Source organism: Phaseolus vulgaris, chromosome 7 (genome assembly GCF_051622355.1).
Source record: "Phaseolus vulgaris cultivar YP4 chromosome 7, ASM5162235v1, whole genome shotgun sequence".
Taxonomy (NCBI): domain Eukaryota; kingdom Viridiplantae; phylum Streptophyta; class Magnoliopsida; order Fabales; family Fabaceae; genus Phaseolus; species Phaseolus vulgaris.
In genome coordinates, this window is record NC_143504.1 from 44,703,674 (window position 1) to 44,722,600 (window position 18,927).

An 18,927-nucleotide genomic window follows, 5' to 3' on the forward strand; every position below is an offset into this window, starting at 1 on the left:
ATGGAAGACATAACTAAATCAAGAGAAAGAATAGAAGAGTGTAAGTTATTAAGCATACTTAAAAAGATAGTTTAACTAAAAGTTAAGGTATAGAGTTCGAAAAGAACTCAACACAATTAACAAAACCATGGGAACTCTTAATATGATTTAATTTATAATAATTTGTCTTTGTATTCATACTTTAGTTTTATTATACTTAAGTGTTATAATTTGAATTGTATAACTAGGATTAGATGACCGAACACTCAAGTGTTTTTATTATAAGTTAAATTTTGATGTACTAATGTTTTAATAAGACATATCTAGGACTTAAATTTTAAGCAACAAATCACATGAGCATCAAAGTGTAAACATAAACCTAAAGAGTCATAATACGAAGCTTAAGAATTAAATTTTTCTACCATATGTACATATGTAACAATTTTGAATATGATTAAATGAAGCAACCAACACAAAATGTACTTACATGTTTTATGCACATATACAACTTGTCTATAGATGACACAAGTTGAACACAACTTTTAAGATATAATCTAACTAAGGCATGACTTTTAAGATCATGTGTGTGTTCACACCTTTTATGGTGAAAGTAGGTGACTTTGTATAAAAGTTAATCAAACTTTGCAGTAGCAATATCAATCACAAAAAACATGAAAAAACTCTAACGCATACTTACCTAAAAAGCATAAAGGCTCAAAAGATATGAAGAGAACACATATTGCCTCCAATGGGCACCTTTTGAAGATCCTTATAAGAAGAAAAGTCTAGATGCATGCAAAAATAACAAATATTGATCATCTTCATACAAGAGTGTTTCACATGTAAAATAAAAGATCGAACAATGTTGTGCACAAGGTGTTGAATGAGTACTAATGAATAATTAAAAATTGTGTAAATAAAGCAAATCACATCGATGGAGAGGAAGAACACATAATTGAATGATAAAGAATAAATGAATACAACCATCAACTTGAGTTGTTATTGTGTCACATTACATCTTTGAGGAACCTATATAATTCAAATTTATAAAAGAGACAAAATAGATACAAGTTAGTTGGAACATTAACTAAAATCTACCTAATTAATTGATATAGTGATTACAATAAACTGTCCACTTGTTTCATTAAACTGTCTACAAATGTATGTTCCACCATTGGAAAGTTTGCATATGAAAGAGTTGTGAACAAGATGCTTTGATGTCTCTAAATCTGTGTGGAAAGCTTGAAGACCCTGTTGATGTGTGTTTTTAACTTGTTAATTCACTCCTTGAAATGATTCAAGCTCATTTGATCTTTATCTCTTTTGAAATAAATGTTTTCTTAAAAGCTAAGAAATTTTTATTCAATTGTTTTCCAAATCAACCAGTTGACAAAGCTGTCACTCAAAGGTTTGAGGCTAAGAAAAGTTTTTAAACCTGATGAATTGTCGAAACAACCTGTTGTTTGACACTTAGTGGTTTTCAAAATGATTTGGAAAAGCTTTGCTTATTTTTTCTCTATTGTCAAATAAAAACAATCGATTATTTCGATAAAACAATTGGTTGTTTTTATGAAACCTTAATAAAAAATTTATTTCAATTGATTGTGTTGGAAAACAACTTGTTTTTATAACAAAATTCTGTTAAGTGTTTTTAACTATTTTAAATGCTCCCAACTGCTTTTGATTCGTGATCTAACAACTTTGACCACTTGATTGAGTCTATATAAAGGTTGTTTGATCTTTTTTTTCAAGTCTCTGAGAAAGAAAGATTACTAAAAATGTTTTTCTAGATTTCAATAACTTTGGATCATCACAAGTGTATGGAATAGGATTGAGTTTTGTATACTTATGAACTATAGCTTTGTAAAGCCCAGGTGTATTCTATTCTCTTATTCTTGAACATTGTATTTTTGTGGGTTCTTGTATAAGGTAGTTTCAGAAAAGTGTTTTTGAAAATTGTGGTGTTGCCAAAGAGTGGTGTGTGTTCTTGAAGGGTTCAAGATCGTCACTGTTGGGGTGTGGTTTGTAATCTAGGTTTGATCAGTGATTAGCTGTGGATTGAATGTAGCTCTTAGTTAAAAGTGAGTCAGTATAAACCTCTTGTGTGATTATCTCTATCTCTTCTCTTATAAACTATTTTAACTTTGTTTTATATTCTGTTGGTATAAACAATCAGTTGTTTCGAGAAAACAATAGGTTGATTTTCTATAAATAACCTTAAAACATAAAATTTATTGAGTTGGACAAAAAATCAATTGGTTAATTTTTCATAATTTTTCACTCTACTTCCAAACTTTGCGAAAATTTTATGAAAACAATTCACCCCTTATTGTTTAAGCAACTATATCTAACAAGAGTCTAGTACACAAGACGTAACGAAATACTATTAACACAATTGACTCTAAAAGGAAGGGTGAATAGAACCCTTAGACTTTTCATGAAAATAATTAGACAACATCATCTAACAAACAAACAAGGAAAATAATACAACACGGGTTTATATTGGTTTACCCAAACTCATGGGATACTTTCAGTTCTCCCTTAATACAAAGCTTAAGAGGTTCTACTAATCAAATAAATTGAATACAATAAGTACACCAATCATTATTGGTTATAATGAGTACATAAATCACTTCTGCTTATAACAAGTATACAAAGCACCTTTGGTTATACCATTTTAATCTCTTTTGAAGATTAAGACCTAACAGAAAAATAGAAGAGCTAACTCTCAAATAGATGTCACTGTAAGCTCATTGGAAAACTTCACGTTGTGAAGAATTACAAGTGTGTTTCTCACACCCACTAAAGAACAATCAAACTAGACTTGTAATTCTCGTAAACTTCTTGTGAATTGGTGTGTTGTGTATTAATTTGTACTCCATCTTTGTCTTCATGTTCATCTCCATCTTGACATCTTCTTTTAAATCTTCAAGATGATTTTTGCTTCAAACATAAAGGTTAAGATCTAATAATGTTATCAGCTACGAGAATCTTGCATTACATTTTTTGATACTCGTTGACCGGAAGCTTGTAAGAAGTGACTTGATCTTAACGAGCTTTTTTCTTTTCTTGAAAAAAAGAACAATTTAAACATATAATATATATATATATAGCAATAATCATGTTTTAAATGATAGATAATCAACATATCACTTTTCAATTTGTTTATTCTTTAAGTTTATAATAATACCATTCCATTGACAAGTATAAGAAAAAATCTTTTCAAATTTCATACTTTCTAAAAATAATTCTAATTGAATCTTTCAAAACAATTGTGATTACGAATTTTTAAACACAAATTATTCCATGTATTTTTTGTAAAAATGCAAATTTAATATACTTTTATCTTTAAGATATAATTCATTATTTAACCTCTTATCATATAATAAATACAATTTCTTAATTGCAAATAACATTTTAATAATAATTTTAAACGAATACTTAAAAATATCCATAAATTGCATTCTCATCTACAACTTGTTTTTCATTATGACACATTGATAAAAATAGTTTGTATAGTTGCATATGTCTCCATAATTTTTTTTTTATCAAGGAACACCGATCAATAAATTGTATCATTGCATAGTCCTCCATGAATTTCTCTTTGTCAAGGCACATTGTTAAAAAAAATTGCACCACTGCACAATCCTTAAGAAATTGCTTTTCATTTTGGAACATTGATTAATGCAAAGTTGTACAACCTTTCACAATTTGATTTTAGTCATACCACACTGTTCAAAATATTGCAATGTGGCACAACCCTTCCTAATTCACTTTTTAGTCAAACAACATTGATCAATAGTATGTACCACATGACATGAATTTCACCAGCACCAATGTTTTCATATGACTTTATCGTTTTGTGTGTCTACATTCAAAATAGTCCAATATAATAAATCTAATCTACACCATTCATTTGACAACTCACAAGGCTCATGCTATTCTTCATTTATAAATTCAACAATCTATCAAATTAAAACCATGTAACTGAAAACACACTATTCTGACCAAACATGCCAAATCTTCTTTCACTCCATAATGTCAGATTCACCTTCTAATGGACCAATTTTGCATAACAAAATCACATAATTTTTTCAATTATTATATTATAGTTGCATTTACAAATGGTCCAATAACACAAACTGAAATAACACAAACTGCAAAAGGTGTCTAATATAAATGTCCATCTTCTAAATTGTTTTGAATCCTACACAAATGTACCTTTACTCATTTGAAGGAAAAATTGTGCATTGCTTTGGAACTTCCCAATTAGACAAGATTGAAAAAGTTGTACTATTGCTGACCTTAACCATTGACCATAGTCTGATAAGAAATGACATTGTTCAAATATTAATTGATGACCATGTATCTTAATTGTTAGCTTGTAAGTCCCAAAATTCTCTTTCTTACAATGATTGAACTACGTGTCAAGTTAATAAGATCTACAAAATAAACTATAAGGCTTCTAAACTCACCCATTACAATCTCCTCCACAAATCCAAATGCTTTCACTTACATTGAAGTAATGATTACGATATAATGATTACGATTTAACTTACAAATGTTTAAATCTTATAAGAATGAAAGTCTCACACAACTACTTTTTCAATAGACTATTTGACAACATATCAAAGACTAAAAACAAGTTAAAAAATCAAATACCGACGTCCAGTTAGAGTTGTTAACAATAAAGCTTCAATAGAGTCAATACATATACAAAATGATGTTGACGTCGCACAAATGATCCATCACTGAAAAAATAATCAACTTCCTCATTCAAGTGTGTATAAATGAAAAATCATCGATCAATATTGATCTGTTTGTTCAAACTAAAAAATTACACAAGTAGTGCTTGATGAAATGGTTTGAAACTTACTAGGCAATACTTACATTGACCATTACACAAACTTGATTAAATGTGTATCAACTTCCTTTAAACAATAATTATATTTTATAATTTTCATGTATTTTCACCTTTAATTATCAAATAAATTAAATCTGAATTAATGATCACTAAATATTCAATTTTTTTATTAAATACCAATAATATATGTTTTTAATATAAGTTTTTCCCCAACTATTATTACATAATTTGTTTATATTTTAGTAAATGTATAAAATAAGTTATGTATTACACCTTTTCTTGAAATTATATATTATTTGTTATTTTCATATTTTAAAATTTAAATTTAATCCTAAAGTCATTGTTAATCATTTCCAACTTTTATCACCAAATATTTTTTTAATAATCATTTAAAATAATCTTACTTTTCCAATAGATTATTAAACTTCTTTAAAAACTTATTTTAACATAAAAAAATTAATTACACATAAACAAAATTATTAAATTAATAAACATTTATTTCACATTCTTTACACTATCCAAAAAATAATTTATTTTATTTAAACCTTTATACCTTTTTATTCAAAGTATAAAATTAAAATTTTATTTTATTCAAAAGTATAAAATTTAAATTTTTTATTTTTTTATTTAGTAAATTTTTCCTTCCATTTTTTTTTAAAAATAGACTATGGGAATTCAGTTAGTGAGAAGCAATATTTTCTATTTATTTTGATGATCTGAATTTTCAACTCATGCAGTAAATAAATTAGTGATGGGAAAAACGCATGTGGAATAAACAACACAGGATTTATCACGAATCAACTGCAAAAAAAATAAACAACACAGGATTTAACGTGGTTCGGTCGTCAATTTGTAATCTGTGTCCACGGGCAACTAATTAGGTTTTCATTCTGTTTGTAGTGGTATCGGAGCTCCTCCCTTAATTTTGATTTGGAACAACCTTCATGTCCAACAGATCTCTTAACTTGATGAAAGCGTCGATCTTCAGAGGCTTAGTGAGAATATCTGCAATCTGATCTTCTAATCTACAGTATTCCAATTTGATCATGTTCTTCCCAACTTGGTCTCGCAGGAAGTGATATCGAATATCAATGTGTTTACTTCTTTGATGAAAAACCGGATTCTTTGCAAGATTAATTGCAGAGTCATTGTCAACATAAATCTTGATTGAAACATCTAAATTAAAACCAATTTGAGTCATGATATTGCTGAGCCAAACTGATTGACACACTTGCTGCTGCTACATACTCAGCTTCACAAGTAGATAATGCAACAATTGACTGTTTCTTTGATGACCACAAGCAAACAGTCTTTTCGATCATAAAACAATTACCACTAGTGTTCTTCCTCTCGTCTAAATCTCCACCCCAATCACTGTCTGAGTATCCGACAATCTCAATCTTCTTAGATGAAGAGTAAAATAGACCAAAAGTTGTAGTACCTTTGATGTAGCGCATAATTCTCTTTACAGCTTGTAAATGAACTTGTCGAGGTGACTCCATGTATCGACCGACCAAACCCACAACATAACATATGTCGGGTCTAGTACACGTGAGATATCTAAGGCTCCCAACAATCTACTTAAAGTATGTTACATCTACAGTTCGCCCATCACCTTCCTTCGTGAGCTTAATTTCAGTTTCAATTGGAGTCTTAACTGAGTTTGAATCATCCATCTTAAACTTCTTTAAAAACTTAACAACAAATTTCCTCTGATGAATGAAGATTCCATCATCTCCTTGGATGACTTCAATGCCCAAAAAGTATGACATAAGATCGAGATCAGTCATCTCAAATTCCTTCATCATGATATGCTTGAAGTCACCAATCATTTTGAGATTACTTCCTGTAAAAATCACATCATCAACATAAAGACATAAAACTAGCAAATTTCCATAATCATTAGTCTTTACATAAAGACCATGATCTGATGCACATTTTTTGAATCCAGTGGCATGGAGAAATGAATCAATCCTTTTTTTTTCAAGCTCTTGGTGTCTGTTTAAGACCATATAAAGCCTTAGTTAGTCCGTACACCTTCTCCTATTTGCCAAATTGTATGAAACCCGCAGTTGCTTTACATAAACCTTTTCATCAAGTGGGTCGTTTAGAAATGCAGACTTGACGTCCATTTGATGAATTTTCCATTGCCTTTGTGCAGCTAAAGCAATGATTAATCTCATTGTTTCCATTCGAGCTACAGGAGAAAATATTTCTTCGTAATCATAGCCTTCTTTTTGCTCGAATCCCTTTGCCACCAACCTTAACTTGTATCTATCAATCTCACCATTTGCTTTCACTTTAATCTTGTACACCCACTTCACATCAATTGCTTTGTGTCCTTTTGGAAGATTAGTGAGCTGCCATGTATTGTTTTTCTCAATCGCCATCAATTCTTCATGCATAGCCTATTGCCCTTTGGGGTGTTGAATGACATATGCAAGTCTCACGGGTTCTGAATCTGCAAGAAAAGCAAAGTGAACCAAATCTTCATTGTCATCAACTTCATCATCAAGATTTACTTCACAATCTTGAAGGTGTACAGGTTGTCACTGCTGCCTTCTTGGTCGCTCCATCATAGTTGCAATCTCTCTATCCTTAACTGTGTACAATCTCTCTATCCTTAACTCTTTAAATTCAGTTTGTTTGTTGTTTGCTGGTATAAACAACCGATTGTTTCGAAGAAACAACCGATTGTTTTTTCTAGTATTACAGTTTTGCTTGTTGTTTTGGCTAACTGAATTGCTGAATCAATTGGTTTATGAAATAAGTTCATTCTAGCTTTGAAAAGTTTGCGAAAACCCCTTTAAACAATTCACCCCCCTCTAGTTTAAAGCTATCTTTTCTAACAGAAATGTCATTGGCATCTTCAATTGCAGCAACAACATGTTCAAATCTGGGAGTTAAAGACCTCAAAATCTTCTCCACCTTTGCCTGTTCCGAATGTGTTTCACCATTGGTCTTCATCTGATTTGTCAAGGCAAGAACTTTATCTATATAAACATCAACAGTCTCTGTGGTTTCCATCTGCAACAGTTCATATTGGCGTCTTAGGGTTTGAAGAAGCACCCTCTTGATCTTGTCATCACCTTTATAATTGGTTGACAAAATGATCCAAGCCTCACTTGCAGTTGTTTGTCCTTCTATCTGCTCAAACGTCTCGTCATTCATCCCTTGATGGATGAGATACAAAGCCTTCTTGTCCTTCTTCTTCTGGTCATGATGCGCTACTCGTTGCTCCCCAATTGCATTATTAGCTAATGCAGACATTCCACTCTCAACGACATCCCATAACTCATGATAATCAAACAAAACTCTCATATGCACACACCATCGATTGTAATTTTTTCCATCAAGGATAGAGACTGATAATTGGGTAGAGTTCATGATAACATACTGGCTTTGATACCAGTTGTAGAAACTAATTGACGGAAATATCAAAAGGAAAAAGTTGTAGAAACTGATGTAGCGTAATTGCACGAAATTGTAAAACTGCTGAACTGATACCTTCATTTTGATTTACTTCAATAATATATATAATAAAATTACAATTACTGAAAGCTATAAAATAAGAATACTAACAACCTGTAAACTGATCATTAATGCAATACTAATGGTAAATAATTTAAGGGTAATAAAATCGAAATTAATAAGCAACCACTAGTTTATTTAAAAAATAAAATTCACATTGGATGTAGTTGGGAAATTCTTTTTAAGAAGATTTATTATGGAAAAAAAACTTGCATTTTTTTTTACTGTTTTTGTATGAATCAAGAACATCTCACTTTCTGTCACTTGTACTCTTCCGACTTATGGATGTCGACACCTAATACGTTTCAACTTTTGGTCTTTAGTGAAGTAAATTTTTTTCGATGTTAAGTCGGTATTTGTTTGGTCTTTATTCATTACGTATTTTATTTGATATTGGTTAATATTCTATTTATAAAGATGTATCATGTCTTTGTAATTATAAATCTAAATTAATACAAATATCACGATTAATACCTCCATTAATCTAACATTATATTCACAATTTGCTTTGCAATTTTATATACTCTTATATATATAGGGATTTCTCTATTTAACTACTATTTTATTTTATTCCAATTTTATAATTATATTTCTATTTTATTATTTTAAAAATATATGAGAGGAGATATTTGTCATTATATGAGCAATTTTAATTTTATATCTCAAAATTATAACAAAAGAGATAACACTACTTTAAATTAAAAAAAATTAAATTAAAAAATATCAAAAGATTTTAAATTAAAAAAATTTTAACTTAAAAACTAAACAAAGTGAGGCTTGATAAGGAACATTGCACAATTGCATCTTTTTCTCCCGTTCATCTTCACTTTTATCCCATTTTCATATTCAAAATATAAGAAGTCGTAGTTTCCTTCCAGAACCACGAAACCGACCAATAAGTGTTGTTTTTCAATTATAAAGTAGAAGATGGAAATGCAATGTCTGAATTTACTTTTTTTTTTATTCATTTATGCATGTCTTTCCCATTGTACGATGATAATAATGTTGTTATTATTGTGATGACACAAATAACGCCATAAAATATACGAAGACAACAATTTAATCAAACTTATAACAGAACTATTAAAGAAAAAAAAGAATAGAAAGATTTTGTTCATTGAATAAAAAATTGAAAGGGAAAAAACGTACTAGATAAAAAGTGCGTTGGTGGGAGTGAGATCGGTTAGTCTATGAGAAAGAGAGGACTTAGGGAGAAAAGGGGAGGCATGTTAGTCTAGGAGTGAGAAAATGGACCGAGAGAGGGAAGAACAAATAAGCGAAACATGTTTTGAGATTTGATTTGGAGGGTTAAAAATAAGGGAGGTGGTGGTGATGGAGAATTTAAAGGAGAAGTGGTTGACAATGGTGGTAAAGGATATAAACGATTTGATTGAGTCTCTCTAGGAGTCAAAGGCAAAGAAAATAGAAGCATATTTTATTATATTTTTTTCTTTTGTATATAATATTTTGCATAATTAATGTTGATTAAAAAATTGAGAATGAATTTTTTGATTTATTGCTTAATGATATCACATGTGTTGTAATAATAAAAATAAAAAATGTGGATACACAACGAGAGTGTTTGTGTTCCAACTAATCTAAACCTATATGTAAAGGATTCCCTACTTTAACTACTCTAAATTGTTTTCATATTTTATCCTTACTTAATATTTTGTTTTATTAATTTATTTTGGTTATTTGAATATTTTATAATTTTAGAAGTTAATAAAGCATATTTTTAATTTTAAAATTTTATTTTATTTGTTCTCACTAGGAGAGTGGAGAGATTGATACGCTAATTTTATTTTGTTGTCACCTAACTAGCAGGTGGAGAGATTAGTTACTTCTCTATTTTAAATTGATATTCTTCTTTATTAAATAAACAGTTTTTTAATTTTCAAATTTTATTTTATTAACTTACAGGAGAGTCAAGAGATTGATTCTCTTATTTAAAGCAGTTATCAAAAACAATTTTGAATGTAGAACAGTTCTGAATGTATACCAATTTTTAATTTTTTCTCTCTTATTTTATCTCACTCATCCCTCAAATCTCTTAAAATCCAATAACATATCTCGACTCAATTCCTCATATAACACTATTTACACTTTTATTTTTTCATCTAGCATCCTTTTATTTTTATTTTCCTATCCAGCACCATTTTCAAAAGTAAAAAAAATAAAATAAAATTTAAATGCATTAAAAAAATAAATATTTATAATGTTTAAAATAGTTATTAATGAATAAAGAAATGAGTTTTTACAAAATACAAATAAAAAAGTAATAAATTAAAAATGTTTAGTTTAATTTTTTATTAAGAATGAAGAAAAAAAAAATTAAATCCTACAACAATATAAAAGTTGAATCTATAAACATAAATTAGTATTTATTTTAATTATTATTGATGATGTAATCATGTTAATTTCAAGTAAAAAATACAGAACATAATTATAAAAAAACCAAAGTCAATTAGTATTAATTAGTAGTCGACACATATAATATTTAAGTGTCTATTCTATATGCAAAGTCCTAAAAAAAACTAATGCAAATGCTACACCTAATGCTTAAAAATGAGAAGAAAAAAAATGTAAAAATAAATAAATATAGAAAATAAAAACAACAAGAATAAAAATAAAATAGAAACAAAAATAAATAAAGAATGACAAAAAAAAAATAATAACTAAAAACAGAAAATATATAAAATAAAGACCAAACAAAATAAGATAAAGATAAAAGAACCTCAATGGAAAATCAATGGGGAAGTCTGAGTCAAGTCGAATAAGAACTAATATGAACATAAGAGAACAATATGATAAAAAAAAAAATGTTCATATTGTCAAATATCAATGCATACAAAAAGAAAGTGTCCCAACATTAAGATTGTTCACCTCGTCATTAATTATGTTTTATTTCACATATTTAATGTATCATTGAAGAAAATATTAAATAAATGAATGATTATCTCTCATTTATTTTCTTTTTTATATTCAACATATATTTATTTATTATCGCCTTATATCTCTTATCTTTATCTTGTTTTGATCTGTTTTTAATTTTTTTAATATATTTTACCTTTATCTTATTTTGTTTTGTCTTTATTTTATATCTTTTCTGTTTTTAGTTATTATTTTTTTCTACCATTATTTTTTTTCTATTTTTTGTTTTTGATTTGATTTTATTGTTGTTGTTTTTATTTTCTATATTTATTTATTTATGCATTTTTTTTTCTCATTTTCAAGCATTAAGTGTAGCATGTGAATTAGTTTTTTTTAGGATTTTGTATTTAAGGTAGACACTTTAATATTATTTGTGTCCACTATTAATTAATACTAATTGACTTTGGTTTTTTTATAACTATGTCAAGTATTTTTTATTTAAAATTAACATAATTATATCATCAATAATAATAAAAATAAATAATATTTTTTGTTTATAAATTCAACTTTTATGTTATTCTAGGATTTAATTTTTTAATTTAAAAAAAAAATTAAACTAAATATTTTTCATTTATTACTTTTTTTATTTTTATTTTGTAAAATTTTATTTCTTTATAATTCGAATACTACTATACTAAACCATCTCCACTAAATGATTATTAAGGCAAGTATATCCACTATTTCCACTAGTATCTTCTACTAAACATTTCAAACATTCTAGAATTTTCGAAATTCTTAAATATTAAATTATCAATTCTTTTATTATTATTATTCGATTATTCGATATACTTAAATTCAAAAGAAAATATAACAGGCTTCTTGAGCGAGAAGAAAAGAAGCTTAAGAGAAATAACCACTTTATAAATATCCAGTGACCTACCCAAGTTCCCAATTTCAGATCCCTTTGTTTTCCCTTTCTCTTGAGCGTAAGACCTTGATATCGAGGCTTCTTGAGCGAGAAGAAAAGAAGCTAAGAGAAATAGGCACTTTATAAATATCCAGTGACCTACCGAAGTCCCAATTTCAATTTCAGATCCCTTTGTTTTCCCATTCTCTTTCAAATCTCTTCAATTCCATGGCGAACCAACCCGAGTCCTCCGATGCGTAAGCTTCTGCGTTCTCATCAGATCTTAATAATTCGATCGATCATCTTCTCTTCCCACCGATTCTAAATCTAATTCATTCTTTTTTTTTTGCTTCAGTAAGGGAACAAAGAGAGATTTCAGTACTGCGATCTTGGAGCGCAAGAAGGCGCCCAATCGACTCGTCGTTGACGAAGCCGTAAATGATGACAACTCCGTCGTCGCGCTCCACCCTGACACCATGGATAAGCTCCAGCTTTTCCGCGGTGACACAATTCTTCTCAAGGTGAACGACCCAAGGGGTTTTTGGTTTGGATTTTACTTGAGTTCTTTTTATAACCGTTTTGTGCTGTTTTTTGTCGTTTAGGGGAAGAAGAGGAAGGATACGGTCTGTATTGCGCTTGCCGACGATACCTGTGAAGAGCCCAAGATACGGATGAACAAGGTCGTCAGGAATAACCTTAGGGTTAGACTCGGTGACGTTGTTTCCGTTCACCCATGCCCTGATGTTAAGTACGGAAAGAGAGTGCACATCCTTCCCGTAGATGACACCATTGAGGGAGTTACTGGGAATCTCTTTGATGCTTACTTGAAGCGTGAGTGGAATTACTTACTGTTCGTTCATTACATATTTTCGCAATGCTTCTATTATTTTCAAATTAGTGGTCTTGGGTTCTGTGTGGATGGACTTTTATCTTAAATTAGAACATATGTTTATGTTTGCAATATCTGAAAACTATGATGGAGTAGTCTTTTTTATTCATCGTAGAAGCTGTATGAGGATGGTGCTTAATCAAGTAATTTTTTTTTTCTATAATTAAGATAACCCAACTATCTGTTTTACTTTTTCAGCTTATTTCCTTGAGGCATATAGACCAGTGAGGAAAGGTGATTTGTTCCTTGTGAGAGGGGGTATGAGAAGTGTGGAGTTCAAGGTTATTGAAACCGATCCTGCAGAGTATTGTGTTGTTGCTCCTGACACTGAGATCTTCTGTGAGGGAGAGCCCGTTAAAAGGGAAGATGAGAATCGGTTAGACGAGGTTGGTTATGACGATGTTGGTGGTGTTAGGAAGCAGATGGCACAGATTAGAGAACTGGTTGAACTGCCATTGAGGCATCCACAGTTGTTCAAATCTATTGGTGTCAAGCCACCTAAAGGAATTCTTCTATATGGACCCCCTGGTTCTGGTAAGACTTTAATTGCTCGAGCTGTTGCAAACGAAACTGGAGCTTTCTTTTTCTGCATTAATGGCCCTGAGATCATGTCAAAACTTGCCGGTGAGAGTGAAAGCAATCTGAGGAAGGCATTTGAGGAAGCTGAGAAGAATGCACCCTCCATTATCTTCATTGATGAGATAGATTCGATAGCTCCAAAGAGGGAGAAGACTCATGGGGAAGTTGAGAGGAGAATTGTTTCCCAGCTGTTGACTCTCATGGATGGTCTTAAATCCCGTGCCCATGTAATTGTTATTGGAGCCACAAATCGTCCCAATAGCATTGACCCTGCCCTTAGGAGGTTTGGGAGGTTTGATCGGGAGATAGATATTGGCGTTCCAGATGAGGTTGGACGCCTTGAGGTTCTTCGTATACATACAAAGAATATGAAGCTTTCTGATGATGTAAGATTGAATCCTTTCTTCCTTTTGTTGTGTTTTGATATGAATGTCTGACCTATGTGAACTATGTCTGTTGTATTATTTGCAGGTTGATTTAGAAAGGATCGCTAAGGACACACATGGATATGTTGGTGCTGATTTGGCTGCTTTGTGTACTGAAGCTGCACTTCAATGCATCAGAGAGAAAATGGACGTCATTGACTTGGAGGATGAGTCCATTGATGCTGAGATACTGAACTCAATGGCAGTGTCAAATGAGCATTTCCAGACTGCTCTTGGAACAAGCAATCCTTCTGCTCTCCGAGAAACCGTAAGTATTTTACTAGTGTCTCGTAGTTTTTATCCTCCTTTTCTTTCCTCCTTGGTTGACACTCGTGTGTGTGATCACACCATTCAAACTTTGATGTGCGAACATTGGTTTTATTAATGAACCAGGTTGTTGAAGTGCCCAATGTCAGCTGGGAAGATATTGGTGGTCTTGAAAATGTTAAGAGAGAACTCCAAGAGGTAAGTTGAGCTACTGAATTGAGAAATATCTCTACATGTTTTCTCTCATTTGAATAATAGGTTTAATGTATTTTATTTTTCTCAGACGGTTCAATATCCAGTGGAACACCCTGAGAAATTTGAGAAGTTTGGAATGTCACCTTCGAAGGGGGTTCTTTTCTATGGGCCTCCCGGTTGTGGTAAAACCCTTTTGGCAAAAGCTATTGCCAATGAATGTCAGGCTAACTTCATCAGTGTCAAGGGTCCCGAGCTGCTTACCATGTGGTTTGGAGAAAGTGAGGCTAATGTGAGGGAAATTTTTGATAAAGCTCGTGGTTCTGCTCCATGTGTTCTGTTCTTCGATGAACTTGACTCTATTGCAACTCAGGTTTGTACCACTCTATAATCTATGGCTTGATTGACATCTGCAAAAGTTACTGGTATCAAAGATGTTACTGCATTTAAATAAATTACAACCTGGCTAATTAGTTGTAAGACTACTGTAATTGTCTTGTGTTGTTAGTTGTGTTTAAAACTTGTGGGTTTTTAATCTGGCAGAGAGGCAGCAGTGTAGGAGATGCTGGTGGTGCTGCTGACAGGGTTTTGAATCAATTGCTTACAGAGATGGATGGTATGTCAGCGAAGAAAACTGTGTTCATCATTGGGGCCACTAATCGACCAGACATTATAGATCCTGCTCTTCTGCGACCAGGCCGTCTGGATCAATTGATTTATATTCCACTCCCAGATGAGGATTCCCGTCATCAGATATTTAAAGCTTGTTTGAGAAAATCTCCTGTTTCAAAAGATGTTGACCTTAGAGCTCTTGCCAAGTATACTCAAGGCTTCAGTGGTGCAGATATTACTGAAATTTGCCAGCGTTCATGCAAGTATGCTATAAGGGAGAACATTGAGAAGGTAAACTTTTGAGGACACTTTTTTCGTTATTCACACTATGTTCCTTGGCAATGATAATTAATGAAATATCTGAGGAATGTTAAAACCGTACACTGTTGACCAGTGTTGAAATTTACCAACCTATTTTAAAAACTGTTCAAAAGTATGCTATAAGAGAGAACATTGAGAAGGTAAACTTTTGGGGGACACCTTTTTCTGTGTTATTCACTACTGTGCCGTGGCAATGACAATTACGTACTATCTGAGAAATGTTAATACAGGACAATTCTTAACAGTTTCCAGGGTAGGTTGAAATTTATTGGAAATAATAAATTTTTGTTAGTTTAACTAGTCTCGTGGTTTTCAAATAAATTACAAATATTATTAGACAGTCAAAACAGCTTTTTTGAACTATTATTATCTTGGCAGGACATCGAGAGAGAGAGGAGGAAAAGAGATAACCCTGAGGCAATGGAAGAGGATATTGAAGAGGAAGAGGTAGCTGAGATCAAGGCAGCTCATTTTGAGGAGTCAATGAAGTATGCACGAAGGAGTGTAAGTGATGCTGACATTCGCAAGTACCAGGCATTTGCGCAGACATTGCAGCAGTCAAGAGGATTTGGATCCGAGTTCAGGTTTTCAGATACCAGCACTGGTGGTGCTGGAGCAGGTGCTGGCGCTGCATCCGACCCTTTTGCAAGTGCTGGTGGAGCTGATGAAGATGATCTTTACAGTTAGCCAACCTGTGTCTTTGCTTGAACTCTGACCGATAATGCTGCTAATTTATGTACGCCTCTTTTTCTGTCTGAAGTCAAGCACCTTGTGGATTTATTATTGTCATCCTTTATAAAAGGCACTAGTTCTTGTGGTGTAAGTCTCTTTTGAAAGTGGATTTATTTGGACTTCAGAAAGAGATTTGAAGGACATTTAAAAGATCTTAGGTTTATTTAAATTTATAGTAATCTAAGACTTGTAACTTATTTTTAGTGAGTTTCATGCATTGTATCGTCTACCGGAATAATTTTCTAAAACTTATGGTGACTTTTACTGTCAAATCAAAACAAATATTTTATGTGAACAAGGGCTTATAGGATATGGAGGAGTAATATGATATTTGATTTCACTCATTGAACTGGTCAAACAGGTAATGCATACACATACATATACAGGTATATATGTATACATATATACATATATCTATATATGTATACATATATCTATATGTATATATACTATGTACAATTTATATGTACATAAATTATTCAATTTATATGTATATGTGTGTATATACTATGCACTGCTTGACGACATTATTCAATTTGTCCGATTGTAGGTCTTGTAATACATTTTTCAATTCTTTAGAACTAATGGAAGAACTAAAGAAGAGATGGAAAAATTTAAACTTTATATATTAGAATGTTATAGAATCTTTTTTTGGTCATTAGATATTTTTTGTGAGATCAAAATGTTTTTTCTTCTTTTGCTTCATTTCTTTCTCCTTTCGTTCTCTTTATTTTTCACTTTATTGTGGTTTTCATTAATTTCTTTAGTAAAGATATTTTGATGTGATTTAGTGCCTTTTATGTTAAAAGAACTTATTGGTAAATAAAATGTGTTGTTTTTATGGTTAAGTAAAATGTGTTTTTTTATGGGTGTATATGATAAAATTTGTCTTCATATTAATTAATCAATTGAGAAAGTTTCAAGAACTTGTTACCAAAATTTTATTCGTCTTAACTTATTGATTTTACATATTTCAAAAATAGTTAAACCCGAAGTTTTTTTTATCATTTTTTATCTCACATTAGTTTAGAGGTCAGAAATTTTTAGCAAAATTAGAATTAGAGAATCTAATTGGAGTATATTGTGATTATCTTTTACAGAAAATACCAATTTCCTTCTTTTGTTTAAGACTTTTGAAGATATGTCTATGGATTGTTAGTATTTCTATTTAGGACTGTTGATATATCTGTAAAAAATAGACGATGACAAATGTGCATTTCATTCTAAATTATGTAACTATTTTAGGCTGTATTATATTACCTTTGACAAAGATGGAGCTTCTTTTGGATGTGATCTCTTTATATCAATTTCCAAATTTTTTCCACTCGTTCTCATATTTTATATTGCAAATTTACTACGAAGCAGTGATTCAACTTTCTTGTTAGTAGTTCAAAATTGTTTCTAAAACGATTTATGTAAATAATTTATGAAAGATAGTTAAAACTAGTGTAAGTGAAATAACCGAAGGAGAAATTTGAAGGGGAGCTTCTGAAAAGAGAAGAAAAAAGTTGCCAACTTTAGGAAAAACTTTCAGTAAAGAAGAGCAAGCTAGGGAGTAGAGGAACTAACTCTTGCTAATAAAAATATTTAAATGAGTTTTAAAACTACTTTAGGAATGCAACAGTTAATTTTTATATAAAGACATGCTTCAAATAGAAATATATAAGAGAAAAAGTCATTATTTGCAAGTAATAAGACTTTGTTAATTTTTCTTTGTCCTATAAGGTTTTATAACAATATTGTAACAACATTGTTTGCTTACAACCTTTAGCAAATTAGTAAATAATGCTTAACTTTGTAAACATTAAAAATAGTTAATTTAAAATTTAAAGTAATTAATGGTTAAAATTTTGATAGTTAATAATTTAAAAAATATTTTATAATTTTTTATTAATAATAGAAACTATTTTAAATTATAAAATTTAATTTAATTTAGTTAATATAATTATTAATTATTTTTTATTTATTTTTAATTTAGTTTATATTTAATGATTTTATTACAGTGTTGAGTTTATTGATAAATAGATAGCTGTTTTTACCTAAATAAGAAGTTGTGTGTAGGTCTGAGCCATGGTTGAAATATTCATGTTTATTGTTGCTTCATTTGTAGTTTTAAATTCTTCCGCCATTATATTTTGCATTGATTTATCCTGCTAGATCTTGCTTGAAAGTGAAAAAGCTTAAGTATAGAGTTTGATGAACACAACTTTAGTTTATTAATTTGGATGATTTACTTTACTTTTGGTGTTTAAGTATTCAACTTTAAAATAGTTTTGGTACATGAGTTTCAAAATATGAATTATTCATATATTTTTAATTGTAAATAGTTTTATTTATTTTAATTAATCTTCTTGATAGATGGATACATATAGAAATATAGACAATAAATTATTCAATAAAAGAGAATTCACTTAGATAACTATATTTAAGATTTATAATTACTGAGTTAAATGTTAAATTATTTAAAGAGAATCTATTTGGTTAATGAATGTCTCGGACATGTAAATAACATAACTAATATTGTATAAGTTTTTTTATAAAAAGTATATAAATTTTTGGAGGTAAATGATGATATTTATATAGATGAATTTTTTATATATCAAAGTTTCTCATCATGAGTATATAGGAATCTAAATTTGTTGTTTATGTTTTGATTTTCTACCTCCTAAGTCTTCTCCTTCCTTCAGCGGGTTTATATACTCTAATGTAAATAACATAATTAGTTGTTTATTCAAAGAAAATGTTTTAGAAGCAT

The 18,927-nt window shown here is 30.3% G+C and overlaps 1 protein-coding gene across 1 annotated transcript; it reads left to right on the forward strand.

Annotated features, from left to right (window-relative positions):
* The first annotated feature begins 12,333 nt into the window (after window positions 1-12,333).
* LOC137828807 (cell division cycle protein 48 homolog) lies at window positions 12,334-16,467 on the forward strand. The gene is made up of 9 exons (XM_068635518.2): window positions 12,334-12,412; window positions 12,511-12,676; window positions 12,758-12,986; window positions 13,243-14,009; window positions 14,095-14,316; window positions 14,442-14,513; window positions 14,599-14,880; window positions 15,051-15,410; window positions 15,819-16,467. Exons 1-9 carry the CDS (start codon window positions 12,384-12,386, stop codon window positions 16,125-16,127), a joined length of 2,436 nt encoding a protein of 811 aa, XP_068491619.1. The 5' UTR covers window positions 12,334-12,383; the 3' UTR covers window positions 16,128-16,467.
* The last annotated feature ends 2,460 nt before the right edge of the window (window positions 16,468-18,927 follow it).

Coding starts and splice junctions, on each gene's coding strand:
- LOC137828807 (XM_068635518.2), top strand. CDS start 12,384: ATGGCGAACCAACCCGAGTCCTCCGATGC. Junction 12,677..12,757: donor GTGACACAATTCTTCTCAAG/GTGAACGACCCA, acceptor TTTGTCGTTTAG/GGGAAGAAGAGGAAGGATAC. Junction 14,010..14,094: donor ATATGAAGCTTTCTGATGAT/GTAAGATTGAAT, acceptor TATTATTTGCAG/GTTGATTTAGAAAGGATCGC.